We start from the raw sequence: 23,838 nt of genomic DNA on the forward strand, positions 1-23,838 counted from the left end.
CATGTTGCGGTACCACAAATTACACACCTTGCTGTGCATTCATTCTGAATGGCACCCAGCACACCTCACTGATAGGGGTGTTTACAACACATAACTTAATTGTGATGTGCTGCCGAAAATGTTGCATGTATGATTTTTGCTCCATTGTGGTGCTATAGACAGCCTATTCAAATGAATGTGCGTTTAACACACCGCAGCGCACTAGGCTGGTGTGAACGGGCCCTTAAGGCCTCATTCACAGGGGTGTCATCCGTTCAGTCACGTCTTTGCTAAGAAAAAAAGAGATTCCATTTACATCAGTATTCATTCATTTTTCGTCCGCTTCCAAATTTTAAATGGAACAAAAATGCAGACATTCTGTCTAATAAACGGACCTGAACAGGAACGGATCTACAACTGATGTAATTGAACGACATCCATTTACATCCATTCGCCCATAGGAATGCATTGCTGTCTGTTTTTCATCTATCAACAGACAGAACGCCCGTGTGAAAGGAGCCAAATACTAACATTCAATAACTTAGTTTTTGGACAAATGATCGGAGTGTCAGCAAAGCTAACAGTAGATAACCCCTACTATTACAGCAATGTAACTAATATAGCGTAATCTGATAAAACTTCATTCCTTAGCTGCTAAGCAGGGCTAAGGATATGATAGGAACTGGGAAACTATAATTGGAGGTATCAGATCTTTTCTTGTGATAACTGCCTTAAGGGTTAGTCCACCCAAAAATGGAAATATTTTAGTTTATGGTAGATGCTGGGCAACTAAACAGGGTTTCCTAGCCAGCCATGCCCCCCTGACATGTTTTGTCCCAGTGAACAGGGGGAAACATGTCTGGGGGCATCACTGGAAAGGAGCTACATCTACATACTAATGCTCTAGATTGGTGAGTGGCGCCTTTTCTTCTCTTTTGATAATGCTTGAACACTAGTGCACAGATGTCAGCTCCCTTCACTGCAACCAGCAAGGAGATCTCTGAGCTTAGAGCAGCACTGCAAGTTTCATTTGGATCACTGAGAATTTCCTATACAGCATATACTGTGTTTCTTGAGAATTCTGCTGATCAGATCTCCACTCTTGAGTTCCTGCCATCTTCTGTCCCCATTATGAGAGTCTCCCTCTCTCCCTATAGACTAATTATAATTTATTTTATATTATGCAGGAAACAACAGGCAGCGCTGGATAATTTGTTGCTGATATCAAAAAACATGCAGGTGGACAACAACAGACAAGAACAGCAGTGGGGAGATCTCACTGAAAGGGTATCCAAGACAAAAAAGAATCCAGCACCCTGGGGCGGACTGACAACTCATGGGGCCCCCGAGCAATAGGGGATCATGGGGCCCCTGTGTCCTTGCCCAAACTCAAAAAAGCCTATGAAAAAGGTATAAGGGGCATCTCATGGGGCCCCCTACTGACCCCGGGCCCTCGAGCAGTGCCCAAGTTTCCAAATGGTGAGTCCACCCCTGAGCACCTGGTATGACCCACCAGGCTCTATCAGCTATTTTACCACAGTACATTTTTTCTGCTGCTAGATGTCTTCAGTCTGATGGTCAAGATCATTCAACTGGCTTCCTCTGGGACAAGGTTGCCCTGGACTTGCACTCCAAGCTAAGACTGGACAGTGAAAGGAGAAGCAGCACAATGACGAACTCATCTGTGTCACTCTGCTTTCTTGTCAGCACACACATTTGCTCCTTGTGCTGCTTCTTCCTCTCACACTCCATTCCTGCTCTACAGAGTCCACAACAGGATGATGTCAGATTAAATTCAGGTATTTACAATGCTTGCATTCAGAAAAACAAGTTAGGGACTCACACCAGAATGCTCTCCTAGGATGTGTCTATAAACAACTGCTTTTTTTACCTGTAGTGTTTTAAACAAGGAAGCAACTGTAAACCTTCCAGGGGCAAACAAACACTCCAGGAATGTTTCCTGTCATTAAAATACAAACATGAGAAAAAGTTTTAAATTATAGAATATATATATATAGATACATAGTTTGCTTTAAAAAAACAAACAAAACAAAAAAAAAAAAACACACACACCAAACCTGCACATTAGATATATACTGACCCTTGGGTCCTGTTCATCTGCAATGTTCAGCTCTTCTTCTGGCAAAGGATTGATGAAAACATTATTCCACTGGGCAGCTTGGTTGCTGAAATACATTTATATATCAAAAAACCATGACTTGTCAATTTATTTACTGTAATGTGCAATACCTTACTACACAATCAACCAAAACAAGCCCCGTCAAACACGCTTTGGAGCCCAACCTCTGTAAGGCAAGGAAGGAGGGATCACTGGTTAATAGAGGAAAAAATGTCAGTTTTTTTTGTGCCCAGCCAACTAAAACAGGGGATAAGATCTTTGGCATCCTGTATATCCCCCATGATTTTGCAGGATAGGCAGTGTACAGAAAATTAATCATGGTAAAAATGTAAAAAACAAATGCAATCAGAAATAAACAATTCTTACATTTAGAGCAGTCAAAGAAATGAAAGATGATTGTTGATTAGCTGCAATTTGTTGCCACATTTTTCCTAAAAAAAACTACGGTTGGACAGTAGGATGAAAAAAATACTTCAAAGGTTGTTGAAATAAAAACAAACCACATATGCACAAATACACTTGTGGGTGTATTAAAAAAAAAAAAATAACGCATGTTCAACTTTCAGAACTGCATGTACACAAAGCCAGCAAAATCAAATGCTACCAGGCTATTCTCTCTTCAGGTGGAATGATCTTCATTTCTAATAGCACAAATCAGCTCCATCTGGTATCCATATAGTGATATTTTCCTGATTCATGCCATTTTTATGAATAAAGAACATCTGAGCTTGGGAGAAAATAGCCAAGTAATATTCAATTTCTCTGGCATTCACACAAAAGACGAGACTAGAAGCCTGACAGGTGACACCTTATTTCTGAGATTGCAGCGAGTTCTGCACATCAAGCTGAAACCACTTATCTAGAAAAATAAAATCAAGATCATGGCAGTGGTGTAAAGATTCCAAATTGTAGTCATGTCCGTAGCTAAATCTCACCAGCTACTTCTGAGTAGGTATTATCAAACACTGAAGATGCAACCTCTTGTTCTCTGGTAATCTGATTGTTTAATGTGCGCTACATTAGGTTTCCAAATGGTCTTCAGACAAAAGACAGACTCTTCAGACAAACAAAAAAAATTATAATCTACTCACTGTTCAAAATTAATGTGTTTCACAATTGTCTGGTTTTCTTCATCAAGCCACAAGGCCCAGATATCAGTGGTTGCCAATGTAAATGTAAAATCAACCAATGTTTCCTAAAAAAAAGAAAAAAAAAAAAACAAGCAAAAACACAGGAAGTCAAATTAAGTCCAAGTTACATTTTTTTTAAAACTGCTGAGCACAAGAAAATGGACATATGTAAAACACATTTCCATACCTGGTTTGAAAAAATTGTGGAGATATGATCTAAACTGTAGCGATTGCTTTCAGCAGTAATGAGTTGGAAAACGCAGAACTGGAAGAACAAAAAAAACATAAGCATCAGCAATGCGTTTTGTACGATTTCAGTTACTTGCCGTTCGAATTTACCCAAGCTGGTTGTTCAGGTGATCTGTTCATAACAGGCACCTGCACAACAACATCCTTTAGTCTCAAAAGAAAAATTTACAGTGAGGGCAGTGACAGCTTTGCCTCTGTGGCACCTCGTACTTGGCATACCATGCAGCTGAGAGACACTGAAGTTGAAACTAAAAGCAGAAAAAAAAAAAAACTCTGAAGCCTAAAGTGGTTGTAAAGGCAGAAGTGGTTTTGCCTGAAGGAATTCTGTGCATTAAGGTAAAAAAATCTTCTGTGTTCAGCTTCCCCCTTATACTTACCAAAGCCCGATGTCAATCCAGCACCGTGCCTGAGTGCTGCATTTCATTCTCCTCACAGGACAGGGAGACAACAGCAGGAACCATTGGCTACTGTTGCTGTCAAATCACAGCCTGTGGAGAGAGTGAGATGCAGGCCAAGCTGCACTGTGTGCACTGCAGGGAGGAGAAGCGCTGCTGGGGGACACAAGAAGTGGATCAAGGCTGCTTTGTGCAAAACCATTGTACAGAGCAGGTAAGTATGACATTTTTTTAAAATTAGGTTTACAATTCCGTTAAGCCTGGGTTCACATACGTGTGGCTCTGTATATCGCATGTGATTGGCACAGGAACCGCACTGCATTCCTGTGCAAATCACGTGATTTGTGAGCGGTGCGATCAGAGCCATACGTTGTATGGCTCTATTCACACCGCCACCCACACCAAAAACATGCAGGACCCTTTTTTGGGATCATGTGTTCATGTGATCCGATTCTGCACATCGCACCACGTTTTGTGGACCGCTTTCGGGGTGTTGTTAACGTAACATACACACCCGCAGCGGTTCACATGAACGGGGTGCGATTCTGATGATGTGGTGCGGAATTTGCACTAAAAAACGCTGCGAATTCCACACATCAGTGTGAACCAGGTCTAAATAAAACCATATGACATGTCTTGCATCTCCACCATGCTCCGCACCTTCACTGCTGCTCATTGAGTGAGGGTGGAATTCTACTTAAAGGCCAGGCAGAGAATGACTGACACCCACATCAAGGGAGACCACAAAAGGATTTTAAGCTTTGTGGCATATGTAAGATTTCCACCCTTTTAACATATAAAAGTACCAATATTTGCTGTAAAAATAACACAGAGCTAGTGGTGCACCAAAATTAAAATTCTGGACCGAAGCCGAAAATTCAGGATGCACTTGGCCGAAAACCGAAATGGAGTTTTTTTTTTCTAATATTTTTTATATGTACACTGTGTGCACAATTATTAGGCAATTACTAGGTTTTTTGACCAAATCATCATTTTTATGCATATTGTCCAACTCCAAGATGTATAAACTTGAATGCGTATTGGATTTAAGCATATCAGGTGATGTGTATTTGTGGAATGAGGGAGGGTGTGGCCTAAGGAGATCAACATCCTATATCAAGGTGTGCACAATTATTAGGTAGCTTCTTTTCATCAGGCAAAACGGGCACAAAAAAGAGGTTTAACTAACTCTGAAAAGTCAAAAATGGTAAAAAGTCAAAGGGATGCAGTACTCTTGAAATTGCTAAGATATTGGGGCGTGATCACAGAACCATCAAACGTTTTGTTGCAAATAGTAAACAGGGCTGCAAGAAACATGTTGAGAAAAAAAAACGCAAATTAAGTGCCATAGATTTGAGAAGAATCAAACTTGAAGCTATCAGGAACCCATTATCCTCCAGTGCTGCCATATTCCAGAAGTACAAGGTGTTCAGTGCTCAGAGACATGGCCAAAGTAAGGAAAGCTGAAACCTGACCACCACTGAACAAGACACAAGCTGAAACATCAAGTAAGATATACAGTGGGGATCGAAAGTTTGGGCACCCCAGCTAAAAATTTGTATTAATGTGCATAAAAAAGCCAAGGAAAGATGGAAAAATCTCCAAAAGGCATCAAATTACAGATTAGACATTCTTATAATATGTCAACAAAAGTTAGATTTTATTTCCATCATTTACACTTTCAAAATAACAGAAAACAAAAAAATGGCGTCTGCAAACGTTTGGGCACCCTGCAGAATTTATAGCATGCACTGCCCCCTTTGCAATGCTGAGACCTGCCAGTGTCATGGATCGTTCTCAGTCATCGTCTGGGAAGACCAGGTGATGTCAAGCTCAAAGGTTTTAAATACCCAGACTCATCTGACCTTGCCCCAACAATCAGCACCATGGGTTCTTCTAAGCAGTTGTCTAGAAAACTGAAACTGAAAATAGTTGTTGCTCACAAAGCTGGAGAAGGCTATAAGAAGATAGCAAAGCGTTTTAAGATGTCAATATCCTCTGTTCGGAATGTAATTAAGAAATGGCAGTCATCAGGAACAGTGGAAGCTAAAGCAAGATCTGGAAGACCAAAAAAAATATCAGACAGAACAGCTCGCAGGATTGTGAGAAAAACAATTCAAAACCCACGTTTGACTGCACGATCCCTCCAGAAAGATCTGGCAGACACTGGAGTTGTGGTACACTATTCCACTATAAAGAGATACTTGTACGTTTGAACTTTGCAAATGAACATATAGACAAGCCTGATGCATTTTGGAAACAAGTTCTGTGGACCGATGAGGTTAAAATTGAACTTTTTGGCTGGAATGAGCAAAGGTACGTTTGGAGAAGAAGGGGCACAGAATTTAATGAAAAGAACCTCTGTCTAACTGTTAAGCATGGGGTTGGATCAATCATGCTTTGGGGTTGTGTTGCAGCCAGTGGCACAGGGAACATCTCACGAGTGGAAGGAAAAATGGATTCAATAAAATTTCAGCAAATTTTGGATGGTAACTTGATGCCATCTGTGAAAAAGCTGAAGTTAAAGAGAGGATGGCTTCTACAAATGGATAATGATCCTAAACACACCTCGAAATCCACGGGGCATTACATCAAGAGGCGTAAACTGAAGGTTTTGCCACGGCCTTCACAATCTCCTGACCTCAACATAATTGAAAATCTATGGATAGACCTTAAAAGAGCAGTGCGTGACAGACAGCCCAGAAATCTCAAAGAACTGGAAGACTTTTGTAAGGAAGAATGGGCAAAGATACCTCAAACAAGAATTGAAAGACTCTTGGCTGGCTACAAAAAGCGTTTACAAGCTGTGATACTTGCCAAAGGGGGCAGTACAAGATATTAACTCTGCAGGGTGCCCAAACTTTTGCAGATGCCATTTTTTTGTTTTCTGTTATTTTGAAAGTGTAAATGATGGAAATAAAATCTAACTTTTGTTGACATATTATAAGAATGTCTAATCTGTAATTTGATGCCTTTTGGAGATTTTTCCATCTTTCCTTGGCTTCTTTATGCACATTATTACAAATTTTTAGCTGGGGTGCCCAAACTTTCGATCCCCACCGTATATATATATATATATATATATATATATATATATATATATATATATATATATCTCTATCTATATATACACACACACGTATTTAAAAAAACTTAACCAGTTCTGCACCACCCTATAGCAGAAATATTGCTACAGGGCAGCAAGGGTGCACAAAATCACATATATATATATATATATATATATATATATATATATATATATATATATATATATATATATATATATATATATACACATACATACATACACACCTGATTTTGCAGTTCTGGGTAGGGGGCACGTGCGCCCTACCCTCGCTGCTATTAGCGGCGTCGGTTGTCAATCACCGGGTCCCGGACGGAGATTACTCACTGGTACCAGGTGATCACCGAGTATCTCTGATGGGGAAGAGGCCTGTATGTAAACAATACAGATCTCTCCCCTGTCAGCTTCTGCACACTGTTTTATATGGCTTTGCATAGCAGAGCCATACAAAGCAGTGTGCTTACAGTGAAACACACACAGAGCCCCCAAAGTAAAACAGCACACAGTTAACTCTTTGATCGCCCCACGTTAACCCCTTCCTGCCCAGTGTCATTAGTACACTGTCAGTGCTTTTATTAGCACTGATCACTGTATTGGTGTCACTGGGGATGTCAGTGACACCAAGTCAGTTCCCCCCAGTGTCAGAATGCCTGCCACAGTCCCTTTGGAAACTAAAGTCAGTACTCCAGTACTAAAAGGCCACCATTTTATGAAGCAATTGAGATGTCCTTCTGCCAGGATACTGTTGTAAAGATGAAAAAAGTAACAGGTTTGAGAATCTTTGGCTTCAGAGATACAGCCTGATGCCTGGTAGCGCACACATACCTGTCCTTGGCTGGGTGTGTGTAGGTACACCCCAAGATAAAGTCCTATAGATGTAGAGTGAGCCAGTCTTAGCTTGTGACCAATGCCTGGAGTCTGCCGCATATCCTTACTAAAGGGCACAAACTCCAGCATATCAGACACCATAAGGCACATCTGATCCTGAAATGACAGGACAAAAAGCCATGAATAAGATATCTTATTGATAGAATATAAAAATATAACTAAGGCATCCTTAGTATTATTAGTCACACAACCTAAATGTTGTTTGCAGTGGGCACTTACCTTGTAAGACCACATGCGGAGTTTGTGATCCTGGCATAATGCAAATATTAAAGCATCGTTTTCAAGGCAGTGGACAGCTAAGCTTACAGGAAGATGTGCAGGACCATGATCACCCCTAGAGAGGGGAAAAAAAAAAGATATCTATATTTAATGAGGTATCTGTTTATACCTACTTCGCTATGTAAGGCGTACTTTTATCTTTATGGCCAATTTAGATTTTCTACCAACAATGGATGAGAATATACAACTTTATTTGGACTTCCAATTTAAATTTGCAAAATACATTCCCGATGCATGAAAACATGAGGTGTGCAAAGTCTAATTGTTAACTTTATTTAAAAAAAACAAAAAAAAAAAACTAACACAGGCACAACCTGCCTGTGTAGGAAAGCCTGTCCCCTGCCAGATTGCTGCACAGATCAACTCTCACTCTGTGAGGAAGCAGAATTTTTGCAGAGGCCCAACATCCTCCTGCTGAGTCAGAGCCAGCGCTCTCCAATCAGCAGAGGGCACAATCTATGCTGCTGGCATTTGAACCGCCTATGGCCAGAATTTGCACAAATGATTATTCAAAAGTCTATACCAGTGTTTCTCAACTTTTTTTTCTGTCAAGGCACCCTTTAAAATTATGGACAGTCCCAGGGCACCCTTTAAAATTATGGACAGTCCCAGGGCACCCTTTAAAATTATGGACAGTCCCAGGGCACCCTTTAAAATTATAGACAGTCTTGAGACACCCCATTCTGAAATGTGAAAACTATTCTAATAGTTTTATATTACGCAGCAACATCCACACATGTAGGACACCCAACATTAGAGGTGATTTATTCTTCCGAAGCAAATACACCATTGCACACTGGTACTGACTAGTATTCCATTGTTTCTCTTCTCCTTCAGTTTTTATCCATCACAGAGCTAATGTGACCCCAGCACTGATGGCGAGGGGCGGGGGAGGGTCAAACTAGGATGCTGTGTAGGCAACTGACATCCTTCTTATCAACTGATGATGTCATTGGTTGTCAGGACGCCAGTGGCTAGAAGGTGCACAATAAAAACCTGTGACTGTGTAATGAAAAGGCAGGCTCATTCCACCCGCTGGCTTTTTAATACATTTTGCCAAGGCACCCCTGAAGAAACCTCAAGGCACCCTGGTTGAGAAAGGCTGGTCTATACAACAGGACAAAACTGGTAGTTAAGGTACATGCAAAGGCAAACGTTTTATGTATGTGATAAAGTAGGAAAAAGCTTTTGCAGTCCTTCTGTAAGGGAGTTTTTCCCTGACTTCCTGTCCCAGAGACACAACAAGCAGTGAGAAGAAATCTCTCTAAAAGCAAGTGGTACTCACCTATTACACAGCTGTCATCAGAACAACCCTGTGCCTGCGTGGGTTTCCTCCGGGTACTCCGGTTTCCTCCCACACTCCAAAGACATGCTAGTAGGTTAATTGGATCCTGTCTAAATTGGCCCTAGTATGTGTATGTATGAATGTGAGTTAGGAACCTTAGATTGTACGCCCCTTGAGGGTTAGGGACTGATGTGAATGTATAATATATATGTAAAGTGCTGCGTAAATTGACGGCACTTTATAAGTACCTGAAATAAATAAACAAGTGTCCCCATTGGAAGATTTCCGCTAACCTCCTATTCTGGTGACAACTTTACTTACTGTACTTGTAACAATGGTCACCAAGACAAATACAGAGAGTGAATCTCCCCAATGGGAACACAGACAATGATAAGAACCCAAGAGTGGGATTACGTGCCATTGATAAAGAAAAAAAGCATTGTGGTTTAGACACATTTTAATATTATTTAAAGTATATTTATTTTGCCACATCTCTTTACTTCATTAAAATTTAAGAAACCTGACATGACACTTTAAACAGCGAAATCTATACAATTGGCGCCCAACTATTGGACTGGAAGGAGCAATTGAAAATGAATTTCCTTGTGCTCAGTAATACAGATGAGGCTCCACACACAGAGGAAGAAGGATTCTGTTGGGCTTAGCAGATGTGGTTTTATTAAATCTGATGGTGCTTTACCCATGACAGCTTCACAACGTAGAATGAGCCACACAAACTTACATTAGCCCCAATGTTCATACTAACCGTATCACTGTTGGCATCCAGCCAGTTAATAACTTGATAACAGAGGATTGCTTGAGTTCCACCGTAGTCACTGCCCCTGAGGATATAGCAAACACCATTGAATAATTAACCTCCCTAGCGGTATGATTTCAGATTTTTGGTGCTGAAAGTGGTACCATTATTTTGCATGGAAATATGTAGTTTTTTTATTGTAGGCTGTAATATTTAGGAATAACTCACTGAAATCTGTCCGAACAAGAGTCTATTAAACATCCCGGGTATGATAAAATTTGAAACACGTAATCATAAATTATAATTTAATAATCATAAAAAATAATAATATAATAATAATACATTTAATTCAATAATATAATCAAACCAAAAACACGGAAATTTGAAATATAGCGCCAAGTTCGCACATCGCTGAGCAAAGTCACAAAATCGTTTTTAGTGTCTGATGACAAATTTCTCCACAAATCATTATCACTCAATTCTGCACGTGGTTCTGATTTACTATCGCTGTTCTCTAGCTGATCTAAAACCGCTTTTGACCTAAAGGGACACTTTTTGGACGCCGTGGACATTTCTCAGTTTCCAGGCAGAAAGAACAGACAAAATGCAGACAGGGGACAGGACAAAGCACTAGGGACAAAATGTATGTGAAATGGGTTGAAACAGCAATGTTTTACTATGTAAAATCGTTTTGAAAAAAATGACTTTTTTAAATTTTCAAATTTCCCGCCGCCGCCCGTACATCCCGACGTCGCAGGGACCGGAACACAGAAGCCGGATGCCGGCATCGGCCGGAGGAGATAGCCGGGGACGCTGCAGGGGACACATCGCAGGAGCGAAGGACAAGGTAAGTGCTGCAGGGACTCCCTATGCAGCGCCGCATGGTAAGCCCGAGTGTAGCTCGGGGTTACCGCTTTTGGTACTGACATTTTTTTCCCCGAGCTACACTCGGGAATACCGTTAGGGAGGTTAAATAAAAGCTTCTGAAAATCTTTGAAGTTGCAAAAAAAGAAAAAAAAAAAAACCCACACAAGCTCCACTTACCCTGAAACCCCATTTCAAACAACAATAATTTTTGCAGGAAAACATGAAGCGCTGCATATTAATACCCTGCACTGTCTTGCTGCACCAGCAGGCCGAGCTTTACAGCCACTTTAAAAATGTGCAGCCTCTCTGTTGGCTTCCTTAGAGGCCGTTTACACACCTTAAAGGCGTCCTACTTTCCTAAGATGTGCATTGATCATGTAGTTTCATGGTGTCATTTGTTGCCCTGTATGCACAGCCAATAGTAGAGTATTTCTTTACATTCTTGTGTCAGCCGTTTTTTTTGGTGTTCAAAGATGAGGCATACCGCATGGCACTGCACAGGTTAAAGCATGACCTCTGTCTGTAGTGTGAGACCTGACACTTACTGTGAAGAAACCTACATATCCTGCAATCCCTGGATCTCGCATTCTAGTGCTGGTACAGGTGAAAGCTAGACGGTCATTAGATCTGGCACATACACAAGAGCAGGCAGAACATTCACAGACAGCTCACTGATACATCTGGAAGACTTTAATTAGATTAGCACTCCCGCATTTGTAATGTGACGAGCAGACCGCAACGAGCGCACGCTGCATTACCTAGAACAGGAACAAGCTCTACCAATACATACGGAAATTGATCGGCCATGACACTACAAACTGCAGCCACAACATTTCAGTCCATCGTTACAAGGGAAGTCAAGAAAGTAGCCAGCGAATATACTGTAACTACACAAATAACTAGTCAAAACAAAAAAACATTTAAAAAAAAAAAGGCTTTTAAAAGCTTAAAGTGTTACTAAACCCACAGCACTAAGTCATGTTTTGCTTGGGGATCAAATACCTATTTTACTCATTTATAACATTTTGTATCGTGTTTTTTTTTCTGGATTTTTGGTTGATATTCTCTCTATCATTTAAAATACATCTATGATAAAAAGTTATAGACCCTTCATTTCTTTGTAAGTGGGCAAACGTACAAAATCTGCAGTAAAGCATGCTTGTTCTACTCCCTGTGGAAACTAAAAGGTTAATCCTCTGCATGGTGTAAAAAGGCTGTTTGAGCCTGTCTTCTCTGATCCTCCCCTTCTACTGTCCCCTATCCATCTGCTGATAGTACAGAGCTCTAGGAGTCACTCTGCACATGCTCAGTTTAGTGTGTACTGCTAGAGGTTTTTTTTTTTTCCTTTAGGAGGGTGCATGTGATCAGCACAGGGCCAATCAACACTGCGCAGACAAAAGTCAGGGGTTATGGAGCCTCAGAGGACAGTCAAAGGAGAATGAAAACTACTCCTACAAGATTAGCCAGTGCTCATCCAGACACTGATAAAAGTCACAAGACTGTTATATACTGCTGATTAGAAAAAAGGTATTTGGTAGTTTATATTTACTAAAATAATTGCATTTCCATGTTCTGTGGGAGAGCAGATATAGTGAATGCAGGGTCCTGGGTTTAGTAACATTTTATCTTTACACTATATCCCAAAGGCAAATCTTCAGGGGAAATGATTTGATCCCCTGAAGATTTTATACGTTTGCCAACTTACAAAGAAATGAAGGGTCTAGAACTTTTTTTTATCATAGATGTATTTTAAATGATAGAGAGAAAAAAATAAAAATAAAAAAGCTCTTGCAGTGGGGCTCACCACTCTGCTGCACTTGTCAAATGTTCATTAACTTTATCCCAGCAATGGCACCTCCTGCCTGGAGTTTGCATGTTCTCCCTGCATGTTCTACCTTGTCCTTCGCTCCCGCGATGTGTCCCCTGCAGCGTACCCAGCCATCTCCTCCGGCTGATGCGGGCACCCGGCTTCCGTGTTTCGGTCCCTGTGACGTCGGGACGTACGGGCGGCGGGAAACTTGAAAATGTAAAAAACTTTATCCCAGCAATGGCACCTCCTGCCTGGAGTTTGCATGTTCTCCCTGTGCATGCGTGAGTTTCCTCCGGGTACTCCAAAGAAATGCTGGTAGTTAATTGGATCCTGTCTAAATTGTCCCTAGTATGTGTATGTATGAATGTGAGTTAGAGACCTTAGATTGTACACCTCTTGGGGGTTATGGACTGATGTGAATGTACAATATATATATGTAAAGTGCTGCGTAAATTGACGGCGTTATACAAGTACCTGAAATAAAACTTTAAAGGTGTAGAGGAAGAGGCGATAATACTTCTATTGCTCTGGCACTGTTCTCTTTTCCCTGACATTCCAGGCGATCCCTCGCCATCATCATATGCAATGGCTATTAACCCAGCATTCTACTTGGAGGAGGCAGGCATCAGACCTCATCCAAGAGTGCTTTAGAGAGGAGGCTTTGGGTGGTCACACATGGAGGGAGCCTATAGGGATGGGAGTAAAGTGTTCATCCTAATCCCAGTACTCCTAGACCCAATCAGCTGTTAACCTTTGCAATGGGGGAATCCTCACTGAAAGGGTACATTTTTTCTTGTGTCGAGTTGAGATTTAAGGAAACGGCTTTCAATTAAATCAATCTTCTGAATGCCATTTCTGGGCAGCCTTAGAGTTCAGATCCTGAACTAAATACATTTTATGTGCATTAAAAACTGTCTTACAGTTCAATTTCTAAAGCAGCCACAGTCAGAGAAGGAAAGCCTGTTCTCTGCCAGCAACTGCAAAGTGGGAACCTCCCTCTATACAGAGAAGCATTGTTCTCATTGCAGAGGTGTGGCATGCCCCGACTGAGTCGGACCTATAACTATGTAATCAAGGCTCATACTTACCTCAGCAGGGGATGTGTCAGAACTCTATAAAAAGATCACTGCTTCCCCAAAATGAACCAGGGTTCCATATTTTAAGTCTTAAACTGATGGTTCAGTTGGGCTTTCAATACACATTCCCAGAGATTCATTTATTCATAGCAATCACCTTAAAAGACTATTGCCCCAACACTGCTGAGAAATGCATCTCAGTGGCTTACTGTGCAGAGACATGTGTAGGACTACTACATGTGCCCTTGTTATATAATAAACTACCCCTGGAATGAAGACATTACTATCTGTACAAAACAAAGGAATATTACCATCATCATCATCAAAATGAGGCATCTTGACAACGAGGATGCCACCGGAACTTGATGGAAAGGCAAACAGTGCTTCTCCGTCACTGCTCAGCCACGCAGTGGATGCATTGGAGTTCTGCGCACGGCCAGGCTGCGTGGGTATCACATAGCTGTTTGATGGGTTCTTGTAGTTCATTTTGCCAATATCTGTAAATATGGACTGCATCTGGCTATCTGAAATGATCTCCTGCAAAACAGAAATCACAGTGGCAAAAATGAACAAAGCATTTACAGCAAAATGAAGAGAGCCATGTTGTGTTATGGATTCAGAAACAGGCATTCCATTGAAAATCAACAGAGGGGTTATTCACTTAGTGACTGTCCAAGCACTGTTTAGGCAGATAATGTATCCCCTGATATCCCTCTTTCCCTGAAGAACAAATCCCAACATTTTTTTATTTTGCTGTAACCAGACACATCTTTCATTACTCTAGCTCAGGGGTTTCCAGACTTTCTAAAGAAAGGGCGAGTTTACTGTCCTCCTTCAGACTTTGGGGGGGGGGGTTGGACTGTGCCCAGTTGTATTAGAAGGAGAAATAGCTGGGTTCAATGGAAGGAAACGTGCCCCCATTTTTGCTGTCAGTGGAAGGAATTATGCCTCATCATTGGTGTCAAGGGAAGGAATAGTGTCCCATTGTTGGTGTCAATGGCAGGAGTTATGCTCCATGGTTGGTGTCAATGGCAGGACACATGCTCCATTGTTGGTGTCAATGGCAAGAATAATGCCTCAAGGGCCGGATAAAGGCAAGTGAAAAAGGGACAAATCTGGCCCCAGGGACAACCCTGCTGTAGGTGATATAATCACCATGTTAATAAAATGTATGGAAAACACTAATGACATAGGTACTCCCTCAAAGTTACATCTTCCAAGAGCCCTTTCCCTACACGTAGTTACATGGCAGATCTGGGGAATCAGGATGAAAGTATTGCTTTGCTGGGAAAGAAATCGATGTATGCGTATGAAGAGACAGGAAGAGTTCTGTAGTTCACCAGCCAGGGCTGACAACGCTGGGTTGAATTTTATATCAACAAAGGCACTCTGTTGTAAGCCCAAGCAAAGTTAGGAGCACCCAGACTTTTGGGCAGATCAACAGGTTTTTCTTTTTGTTGTACTTTCCCCAATCATAAAATCACATTGCCAAGTAAGGCCATAGACTGCTAAGCATTTGGGTATTTCTGCAGTAATGATCACAGGTGTATGGAATCAGCCACGGACAGAAAACCAATGACAGGTATGCAGCTGTCTGCATGTAACTGCACATTGAGGCAAATTGTCTGTGTCCAGGACCGCATATCTATCCAAAAATTGCATTGAACAATTCAATGTGTGATTTCCAATACCTGCAACTCTTGCCACAGAAATACGGTGGTCCTCGACATTCTGTGCCCCTACTCATCTGTGTGAATGAAGCTTAAAGCAGACCTTTCACATTAAAAGCAAACCTTGTCTCTACTGTACCAGATGATACTTACACTTCTGTACATGCGTGAAGGATGGGGCAGTACCAGCCTGTGAACCGTCTGATTTGTGACTATCAGGATAATCACATAGCTGTGCGTCTCACACACGTGGACTCCTCCAGGTAAAATGGAACAACTAAGGATCTTGAGTCGGATGGCATTGTTCAGGAGGTTGGTATCCAATGACTCCTCCACCAGTTCCAGCGTGTCCCCATGTGAGGTCCTGAGAGCACATATAACAGATAAACATGAAAAAAACAATATATATAACAAAGTGCTCACCAGGCTAAGGGCTGACATTGATGTATAGACCCAAAAACCTAGTATTTGCCACACATTTGTAAGTCTTTCCCTTAACAGTGCCAAATTACACATGCTTTGCACTTGGACCCAGCTTCAGGGGTTTGTAGTTCTGCCTTACAGTACAGCAGCATTATGGTTATTAGGGATGCACCAATACCCCTTTTATAATTGGGGAGTATGAGTACCTATACTTTCGGTCAAGTACTTGCCGATACTGAGTAACGATACTTTGCGGTTTGATTAGCACCCACACAAAATGAATGGGCGCAAACCGCACTGCAACGAATGGCATGCAGTGCGATTCCTGTCAAAATGGCATGCGATTTCCCCACCGCTCCTGTGTGAACCCACACTTGTCAGTGATTTCAGCCTGGGTTCACACAGGAGTGGTGTTGGGGAAACCGTTCCTGTTCAAATCGCATGCCATTGTGTGCAACCTGCACCCATTCATTTTGTATTGACGCAAATTGCACCGCAAAGTTTCTGGAATCAGCAGGATTTTCATGAGTACTCAGGAAAATACTTGGTATCGGCAAAGTTATCGGTGCATCCCTAATCATTATAAAAGTCTTGGAACATTCAAAACAATTCATTAGATTTGAACAGTTTCTTGTGTTACAAAAAGTGAATTTGAAGACGAGGTTCACTCTGGGGGGGGGGGGGGGAGAAAAAAAAAAGAAAATTAAAAGTCAGCAACTAAAAATTCTGTAACTGTTGACTTTTAATAAAAGAACACTTATCTCTCCAGGGATCAACGCATTCCTCACTAGCCTTTAGGATCCCAGCTTTGGTATACTAACTGTGGGGAGACGGCTATGCTGCTTTCCGCTTTACAGCCGCCTGCCCATTGTGCTGCACTGCACTTTGGGAATGGTCCTGCAGTCTTCTGGGACCTGTGACGTGTCCCAGAAAACTGCGAGGGGGTGGTTGGGTGGGGGAGGTTACTTTCTGCTCAGATTGTCTAGGTGATCCGAGTGGAAGTGGGAGCGGGTTCCTGTCAAAACTAGATACCTGCTCCTTCCCAACTGGATGGAGTTCCACTTTAAGACAAAGCAGCAATGACAAATCCTTAACACACTGCTATGCCATGAAGATAAAATCCTGTGCACTTAGTGGTCCCTTTACATGTCCAAAGATGTGGTCTAAACGCTCATTCCCAGGAAACGTGAAAATTCTTGACTGCAGTGGGGCTGCGTCCACACTGCAAGGGTTAAGTGGCCACTTAGATTTAGAAGACATTGAAAATATTTATTTACCCGATCCTCTGTCTGCTTGGAACCATGCTACATGCTAAAAATGGATGTGACATGGTCATAAAAGGTGGAATCAACCTTTAACCCCTTGCCTATCGGGCACTTATACCCCTTTCCTGCCCAGTCCAATTTCCAGCTTTCAGCGCTGTCACACTTTGAATGACAATTGAGCGGTCATGCAACACTGTACCCATATGAAATTTTTATATTTTTTTTTTGGACAGATAGAGCTTTCTTTTGGTGGTATTTAATCACCACTTGGTTTTTTTATTTTTTGCTAAACAAACCAAAAACTGAAAATTTTGAAAACAAAAAAAAGGCTTTTTTGTTACAAAATTTTGTAACTAAGTGATTTTTCTACTTCACTGATGTGCGCTAATGAGGCTGCAGTGATGAGCACTGATAGGCAGCACTGGTTGGCATTGACAGGCATCACTGATGGGCACTGAAAGGCAGCACTCATATATGGCACTGATAGGCGGCACTGATTGGCAACACTGATAGGCAGCAGTGTCACTGACAGGTGGCACTGACAGGCAGCTCAGATGGGAACTGATATGTGGCATTGTTGGGCATTGGCAGGTGACATTGATGGGCAATGACGTGGCATTGATGGGCAATGACAGGTAGCACTGCTGGGGCTACACTGATCATCAGGGTACACTGATCATCAGTGCCCTGATGATCAGTGTACATGTCCCCTCTGAGTAATGCCGATTACTGGCTCCCCTCACGCGCTTTCAGTGTGAGGAGAGGAATGCCGATAACCAGCAGTTCCTTATTTACATGTGAACAGCTGTGATTGGACATAGCTGATCACATGACAGAGCCGATGTCCTCGGCTCTTTAGTTGATTGGTGATCCGCTGTGACCCAGGGACACAGTGCACCACCGATCGCAGAGCTGTGCACCCCCTGGGGGCGCGCACGCACAGATCATAGGACATCCTCCCAGAAAGAGAGAACCGCCCTGCACCCGTCATTTCCTTATATGGCAGGTGGGAGGCGGTTAATTTAAATCTCTGATTCAAAGCACTAAAGCCAGAAGATTAGCATAGTAGCCAGGCAAATAGAAATTTTGGAAGAGGAGATCAGCAATATAATATTATGCCAACACTGTCAACTCACAGATGGAAATGTTCACTTAGCTTAGTGAATGAGATCAAGATGTGTTGACTTCAACCATCCAATCGGGTGCATGCAAAAATCCTTTTCCCTGCACATGATTGGGTATTCATGGTGAACACACCTTTACCTTATTTACTAAGCCAAGTGAACAGCTTCTACGTCTTTACAAAAATCAACCATACTAAGGAAAAAAAAAACAATGTAAATAAAACAAGCACTCAGATGCCACTTCACTCACCAGTGTAAGAACCGATTCCTGGTGGCCGATAAGAGGTTGCTACTGTCCTTGTAATAATAACCTCCAGCGCACTCACTGGATTTTGAGCCTCCAACCACAGGTGTCACATCTATAACAGGAGGGAAATTCAGGTAATAATGACAAAAGGTAAGACTTTAAAATGAACACTGTGCAAATACACCAACATGGAAAACTATACCCCAAAGCTTAAAGCAGACCCTTACCTGAAGATTAGAGGTGCCCACATTCTAAATCTAAATTCCAGAGGTTTTTTTCCCCCGGGGGAATGAGTACCTTTCTTTGACAGGTAGCCGGTCCCACTTCCTTAATCCTCCCCTAGGCGAGGATGATGTTGCCTTGGTCCACCTGCATCCTCCTGGGATAACATCACACATCCCAGGAGGTTGCAGGACCACTCTTCCTACACTGCTCGATCTCACGTATGCCGTATGGGGAGCCGGACGTGAAGGAAGTGGGGAAGCCAGCACTGGACTGCATTGGCTGGAACACGTTTTCTTAGTACTTGTAGCTTCTGACTTTTAATTTTCAAACAAACCAGAATCATTCCTCTTTGGGATAACAACTGTCACTGTTCTATCTTCACATAAACCGATTCATTTATGAAAACCTGATACAGTGCCTTGAAAAAGTATTCATACCCCTTGAAAAGTTTCTATATTTTGTCATGTTACAACCAAACATGTAAATGTGTTTTATTGGGATTTTATGTGATTGACCAACACAAAGTGGCACATAATTGTGAAGTGAAAGGAAAATGATAAATGGTTTTCACATTTTTTTATGAATAAATATCTGAAAAGTGTGGTGTGCACTTGTATTCATTCAGCCCCCTCTACTCTGATACCCCTAACTAAAATCTAGTGGAACCAATTGCCTTCAGAAGTCACCTAATTAGTAAATAGTCCACCTGTGTGCAATTTAATCTCAGTATAAATACAGCTGTTCTCTGAAGTCCTCAGAGGCTTGTTAGAGAACATTAGTGAACAAACAGCATCATGAAGGCCAAGGAAAACACCAGATAGGTCAGGGATAAAGTTGTGGAGAAGTTTAAAGCCAGGTTAGGTTATACAAAAATATCCCAAGCTTTGAACATCTCACGGAGCACTGTTCAATCCATCATCCAAAAATGGAAACAGTATGACACAACTGCAAACCTACCAAGACATGGCCGTCCACCTAAACTGACAGGCTGGGCAAAGAAAGCACTAATCAGAGAAGCAGCCAAGAGGTCCATGGTAACTCTGGAGGAGCTGCAGAGATCCACAGCTTAGGTAGGGGAAGCTGTCCACAGGACAACTATTAGTCATGCACTCCACAAATCTGACCTTTATCGAAGAGTAGCAAGAAGACCATTGTTGATAGAAAGCCATCAGAAGTCCCATTTGCAGTTTGCGAGAAGCCATGTTGGGGACACAGCAAACGTGGAAGAAGGTGCCCTGGTCAGATGAGACTAAATTTTAACTTTTTGGCCTAAAAGCAAACCACTATGTGTGGTGGAATACTAACACTGCACATCACCCTGAACACACCATCCCCACCGTGAAACATGGTGGTGGCTATATGTTGTGGGGATGCTTTTCTTCAGCAGGGACAGGGAAGCTGGTTGGAGTTGATGGGAGATGGGTGGAGTAAAATACAGGGCAATCTCTGGGTGAAGGTTCACCTTCCAGCATGACAACGACCCTAAACATCCAGCCAGAACTACAATGGAATGGTTTAGATCAAAGCATAGTCATGTGTTAGAATGGCCCAGTGTAGTCCAGACCTAAATCTAATGGAGAATCTGTGGCAAGACTTGAAAATTGCTGTTCAGACGCTCTCCATCCAATATGACAGAGCTTGAGCTATTCTGCAAAGAAGAATGGGCAGAAATGTCCCTCTCTAGATGTGGAAAGCTGGTGGAGACTTCCCCAAATGACTCGCAGCTGTAATTGCAGTGAAAGGTGGATCTACAAAGTATTGACTCCGGGGGCTGAATACAAATGCCGTCACACTTTTCACATATTCATTTATAAAAAAATTTGAACACCATTTATCATTTTCCTTCCACTTCACAATTATGTGCCACTTTGTGTTGGTCTATCACATAAAATCCCAATAAAATACATTTACATGTTTGGTTGTAACATGACAACATGGGGAAAATTTCAAGTGGAGAGTGTCTATACATTGGGGGGGGGGGGGGGGTCAGTCAGTAGTGCAGGGTGTCTATACACTGATGGGGGGTCAGTAGTGCAGGGTGTCCATACACTGATGGGGGGTCAGTAGTGCAGGGTGTCTATACACTGATGGGGGGGGGGGGGTCAGTAGTGCAGGGTGTCTATACACTGATGGGGGGTCAGTAGTGCAGGGTGTCCATACACTGATGGGGGGTCAGTAGTGCAGGGTGTCCATACACTGATGGGGGGTCAGTAGTGCAGGGTGTCTATACACTGATGGGGGGGGGGGGTCAGTAGTGCAGGGTGTCTATACATTGGGAAGGGGGCAGTCAGTAGTGCAGGGTGTCTATACACTGGGGGGGGGTGCAGTCAGTAGTGCAGGGTGTCTGTACACTGGGGGGGGGGTGCAGTCAGTAGTGCAGGGTGTCTGTACACTGGGGGGGGGGGTGCAGTCAGTAGTGCAGGGTGTAGTAGTGCAGGGTGTCTATACCTTGGGGGGTGCAGTCAGTAGTGCAGGGTGTCTATACATTGGGGGGGGGTGCAGTCAGTAGTGCAGGGTGACTATACATTGGGGGGGCAGTCAGTAGTGCAGGGTGTCTATACACTGGGGGGGCAGTCAGTAGTGCAGGGTGTCTATACATTGGGGGGGGGGGGCAGTCAGTAGTGCAGGGTGTCCATACATTGGGGGGTCAGTAGTGCAGGGTGTCTATACATTGGGGGGGCAGTCAGTAGTGCAGGGTGTCTATACATTGGGGGGCAGTCAGTAGTGCAGGGTGTCTATACATTGGGGGGGCAGTCAGTAGTGCAGGGTGTCTATACATTGGGGGGGCAGTCAGTAGTGCAGGGTGTCTATACATTGGGGGGGGGTCAGTCGGTAGTGCAGGGTGTCTATACATTGGGGGAGGGGGGGGGGTCAATCGGTAGTGCAGGGTGTCTATACATTGGGGGGTCAGTAGTGCAGGGTGTCTATACATTGGGGGGGTGCAGTCAGTAGTGCAGGGTGTCTATACATTGGGGGGGGGGGCAGTCAGTAGTGCAGGGAGTCTATACATTGGGGGGGCAGTCAGTAGTGCAAGGTGTCTATACATTGGGGGGGTCAGTAGTGCAGGGTGTCTATACATTGAGGGGTGCAGTCAGTAGTGCAGGGTGTCTATACATTGGGGGGGGGGCAGTCAGTAGTACAGGGTGTCTATACATTGGGGGGGGGGGTGCAGTCAGTAGTGCAGGGTGTCTATACATTGGGGGGGGGGGCAGTCAGTACTGCAGGGTGTCTATACATTGGGGGGGGCAGTCAGTAGTACAGGGTGTCTATACATGGGGGGGGGGGGGTTCAGTCAGTAGTGCAGGGTGTCTATACATTGGGGGGGGTCAGTCGGTAGTGCAGGGTGTCTATACATTGGGGGGGGGCAGTCAGTAGTGCGGGGTGTCTATACATTGGGGGGGGCAGTCAGTAGTGCAGGGTGTCTATACATTGGGGGGGGCAGTCAGTAGTGCAGGGTGTCTATACATTGGGGGGTCAGTAGTGCAGGGTGTCTATACATTGGGGGGGCAGTCAGTAGTGCAGGGTGTCTATACATTGGGGGGGCAGTCAGTAGTGCAGGGTGTCTATACATTGGGGGGGCTGTCAGTAGTGCAGGGTGTCTATACATTGGGGGGGGGCAGTCAGTAGTGCAGGGTGTCTATACATTGGGGGGGTCAGTAGTGCAGGGTGTCTATACATTGGGGGGGGGGGGCAGTCACTAGTGCAGGGTGTCTATACATTGGGGGGGCAGTCAGTAGTGCAAGGTGTCTATACATTGGGGGGGTCAGTAGTGCAGGGTGTCTATACATTGGGGGGGTCAGTAGTGCAGGGTGTCTATACATTGGGGGGTGCAGTCAGTAGTGCAGGGTGTCTATACATTGGGGGGGCAGTCAGTAGTGCAGGGTGTCTATAAATTGGGGGGGGGCAGTCAGTAGTGCAGGGTGTCTATACATTGGGGGGGGCAGTCAGTAGTGCAGGGTGTCTATACATTGGGGGGGCAGTCAGTAGTGCAGGGTGTCTATACATGGGGGGGGCAGTCAGTAGTGCAGGGTGTCTATACATTGGGGGGCAGTCAGTAGTGCAGGGTGTCTATACATTGGGGGGGGCAGTCAGTAGTGCAGGATGTCTATACATTGGGGGGGCAGTCAGTAGTGCAGGGTGTCTATACATTGGGGGGGGGGCAGTCAGTAGTGCAGGGTGTCTATACATTGGGGGGGGGGGGCAGTCAGTAGTGCAGGGTGTCTATACATTGGGGGGTGCAGTCAGTAGTGCAGGGTTTCTATACATTGGGGGGGGGGTGCAGTCAGTAGTGCAGGGTGTCTATACATTGGGGGGGGGGTGCAGTCAGTAGTGCAGGGTGTCTATATATTTGGGGGGGTGCAGTCAGTAGTGCAAGGTGTCTATACATTGGGGGGGGGGGGTGCAGTCAGTAGTGCAGGGTGTCTATACATTGGGGGGGTCAGTAGTGCAGGGTGTCTATACATTGGGGGGGGGTGCAGTCAGTAGTGCAGGGTGTCTATACATTGGGGGGGTCAGTAGTGCAGGGTGTCTATACATTGGGGGGGGGGTGCAGTCTGTGGTTGAGGGTGTCTATATATTTGGGGGGGTGCAGTCTGTGGTTCAGGGTGTCTATGTATAGTGGGGGGGGCAGTGACAATGGAGTGTCTATACACAGCACCTCCTCACACACAGGCGGCGGTGTCAGTGACAGGAGCCCGGTATGATCGGTGCGGCCCAACATGTACACAGTGCAGTATATACGGTCCCGCTACACACAGCCCCTCCCCCAGCCCAGTACCGGGCCTCAGGCTCAGCTCCCGGAAGTTCCTCTTGGATTCCCGCTCGGTCCCGCTCAGTTCGGTGTAGCTCCGCTCCAAAATCACAGAGGCCGCCATGTTCCGCCAGTGCGGGAGCCGTGGCGCTCCAGAAGAGGCGGAGCTTCGCTCACATTGCCGCCCGAGACTT

The 23,838-nt window shown here is 43.8% G+C and overlaps 1 protein-coding gene across 1 annotated transcript in view; it reads right to left on the reverse strand.

The window, feature by feature from the left end:
• Nucleotides 1–23,838, reverse strand: part of NUP160 (nucleoporin 160) — a 64,601-nt gene extending 40,763 nt beyond the window's left edge. The window contains exons 1-11 of the mRNA XM_089675839.1: nt 23,672–23,838; nt 18,673–18,781; nt 15,764–15,974; nt 14,252–14,477; nt 10,197–10,272; nt 8,086–8,200; nt 7,804–7,962; nt 3,437–3,514; nt 3,211–3,314; nt 2,081–2,165; nt 1,871–1,939 (exon numbers count right to left, since the gene is read on the reverse strand). Coding sequence (XP_089531965.1) covers nt 1,871–1,939; nt 2,081–2,165; nt 3,211–3,314; nt 3,437–3,514; nt 7,804–7,962; nt 8,086–8,200; nt 10,197–10,272; nt 14,252–14,477; nt 15,764–15,974; nt 18,673–18,781; nt 23,672–23,768 — 1,329 coding nt within the window. The 5' untranslated portion in view covers nt 23,769–23,838. The remainder of the gene's footprint in view (nt 1–1,870; nt 1,940–2,080; nt 2,166–3,210; nt 3,315–3,436; nt 3,515–7,803; nt 7,963–8,085; nt 8,201–10,196; nt 10,273–14,251; nt 14,478–15,763; nt 15,975–18,672; nt 18,782–23,671) is intronic.

Source organism: Staurois parvus, unplaced genomic scaffold, assembly GCF_062004578.1.
Source record: "Staurois parvus isolate SC_StPar_1 unplaced genomic scaffold, SC_StPar_1.0 ptg000159l, whole genome shotgun sequence".
In the NCBI taxonomy this organism is placed as follows: Eukaryota; Metazoa; Chordata; class Amphibia; order Anura; family Ranidae; genus Staurois; species Staurois parvus.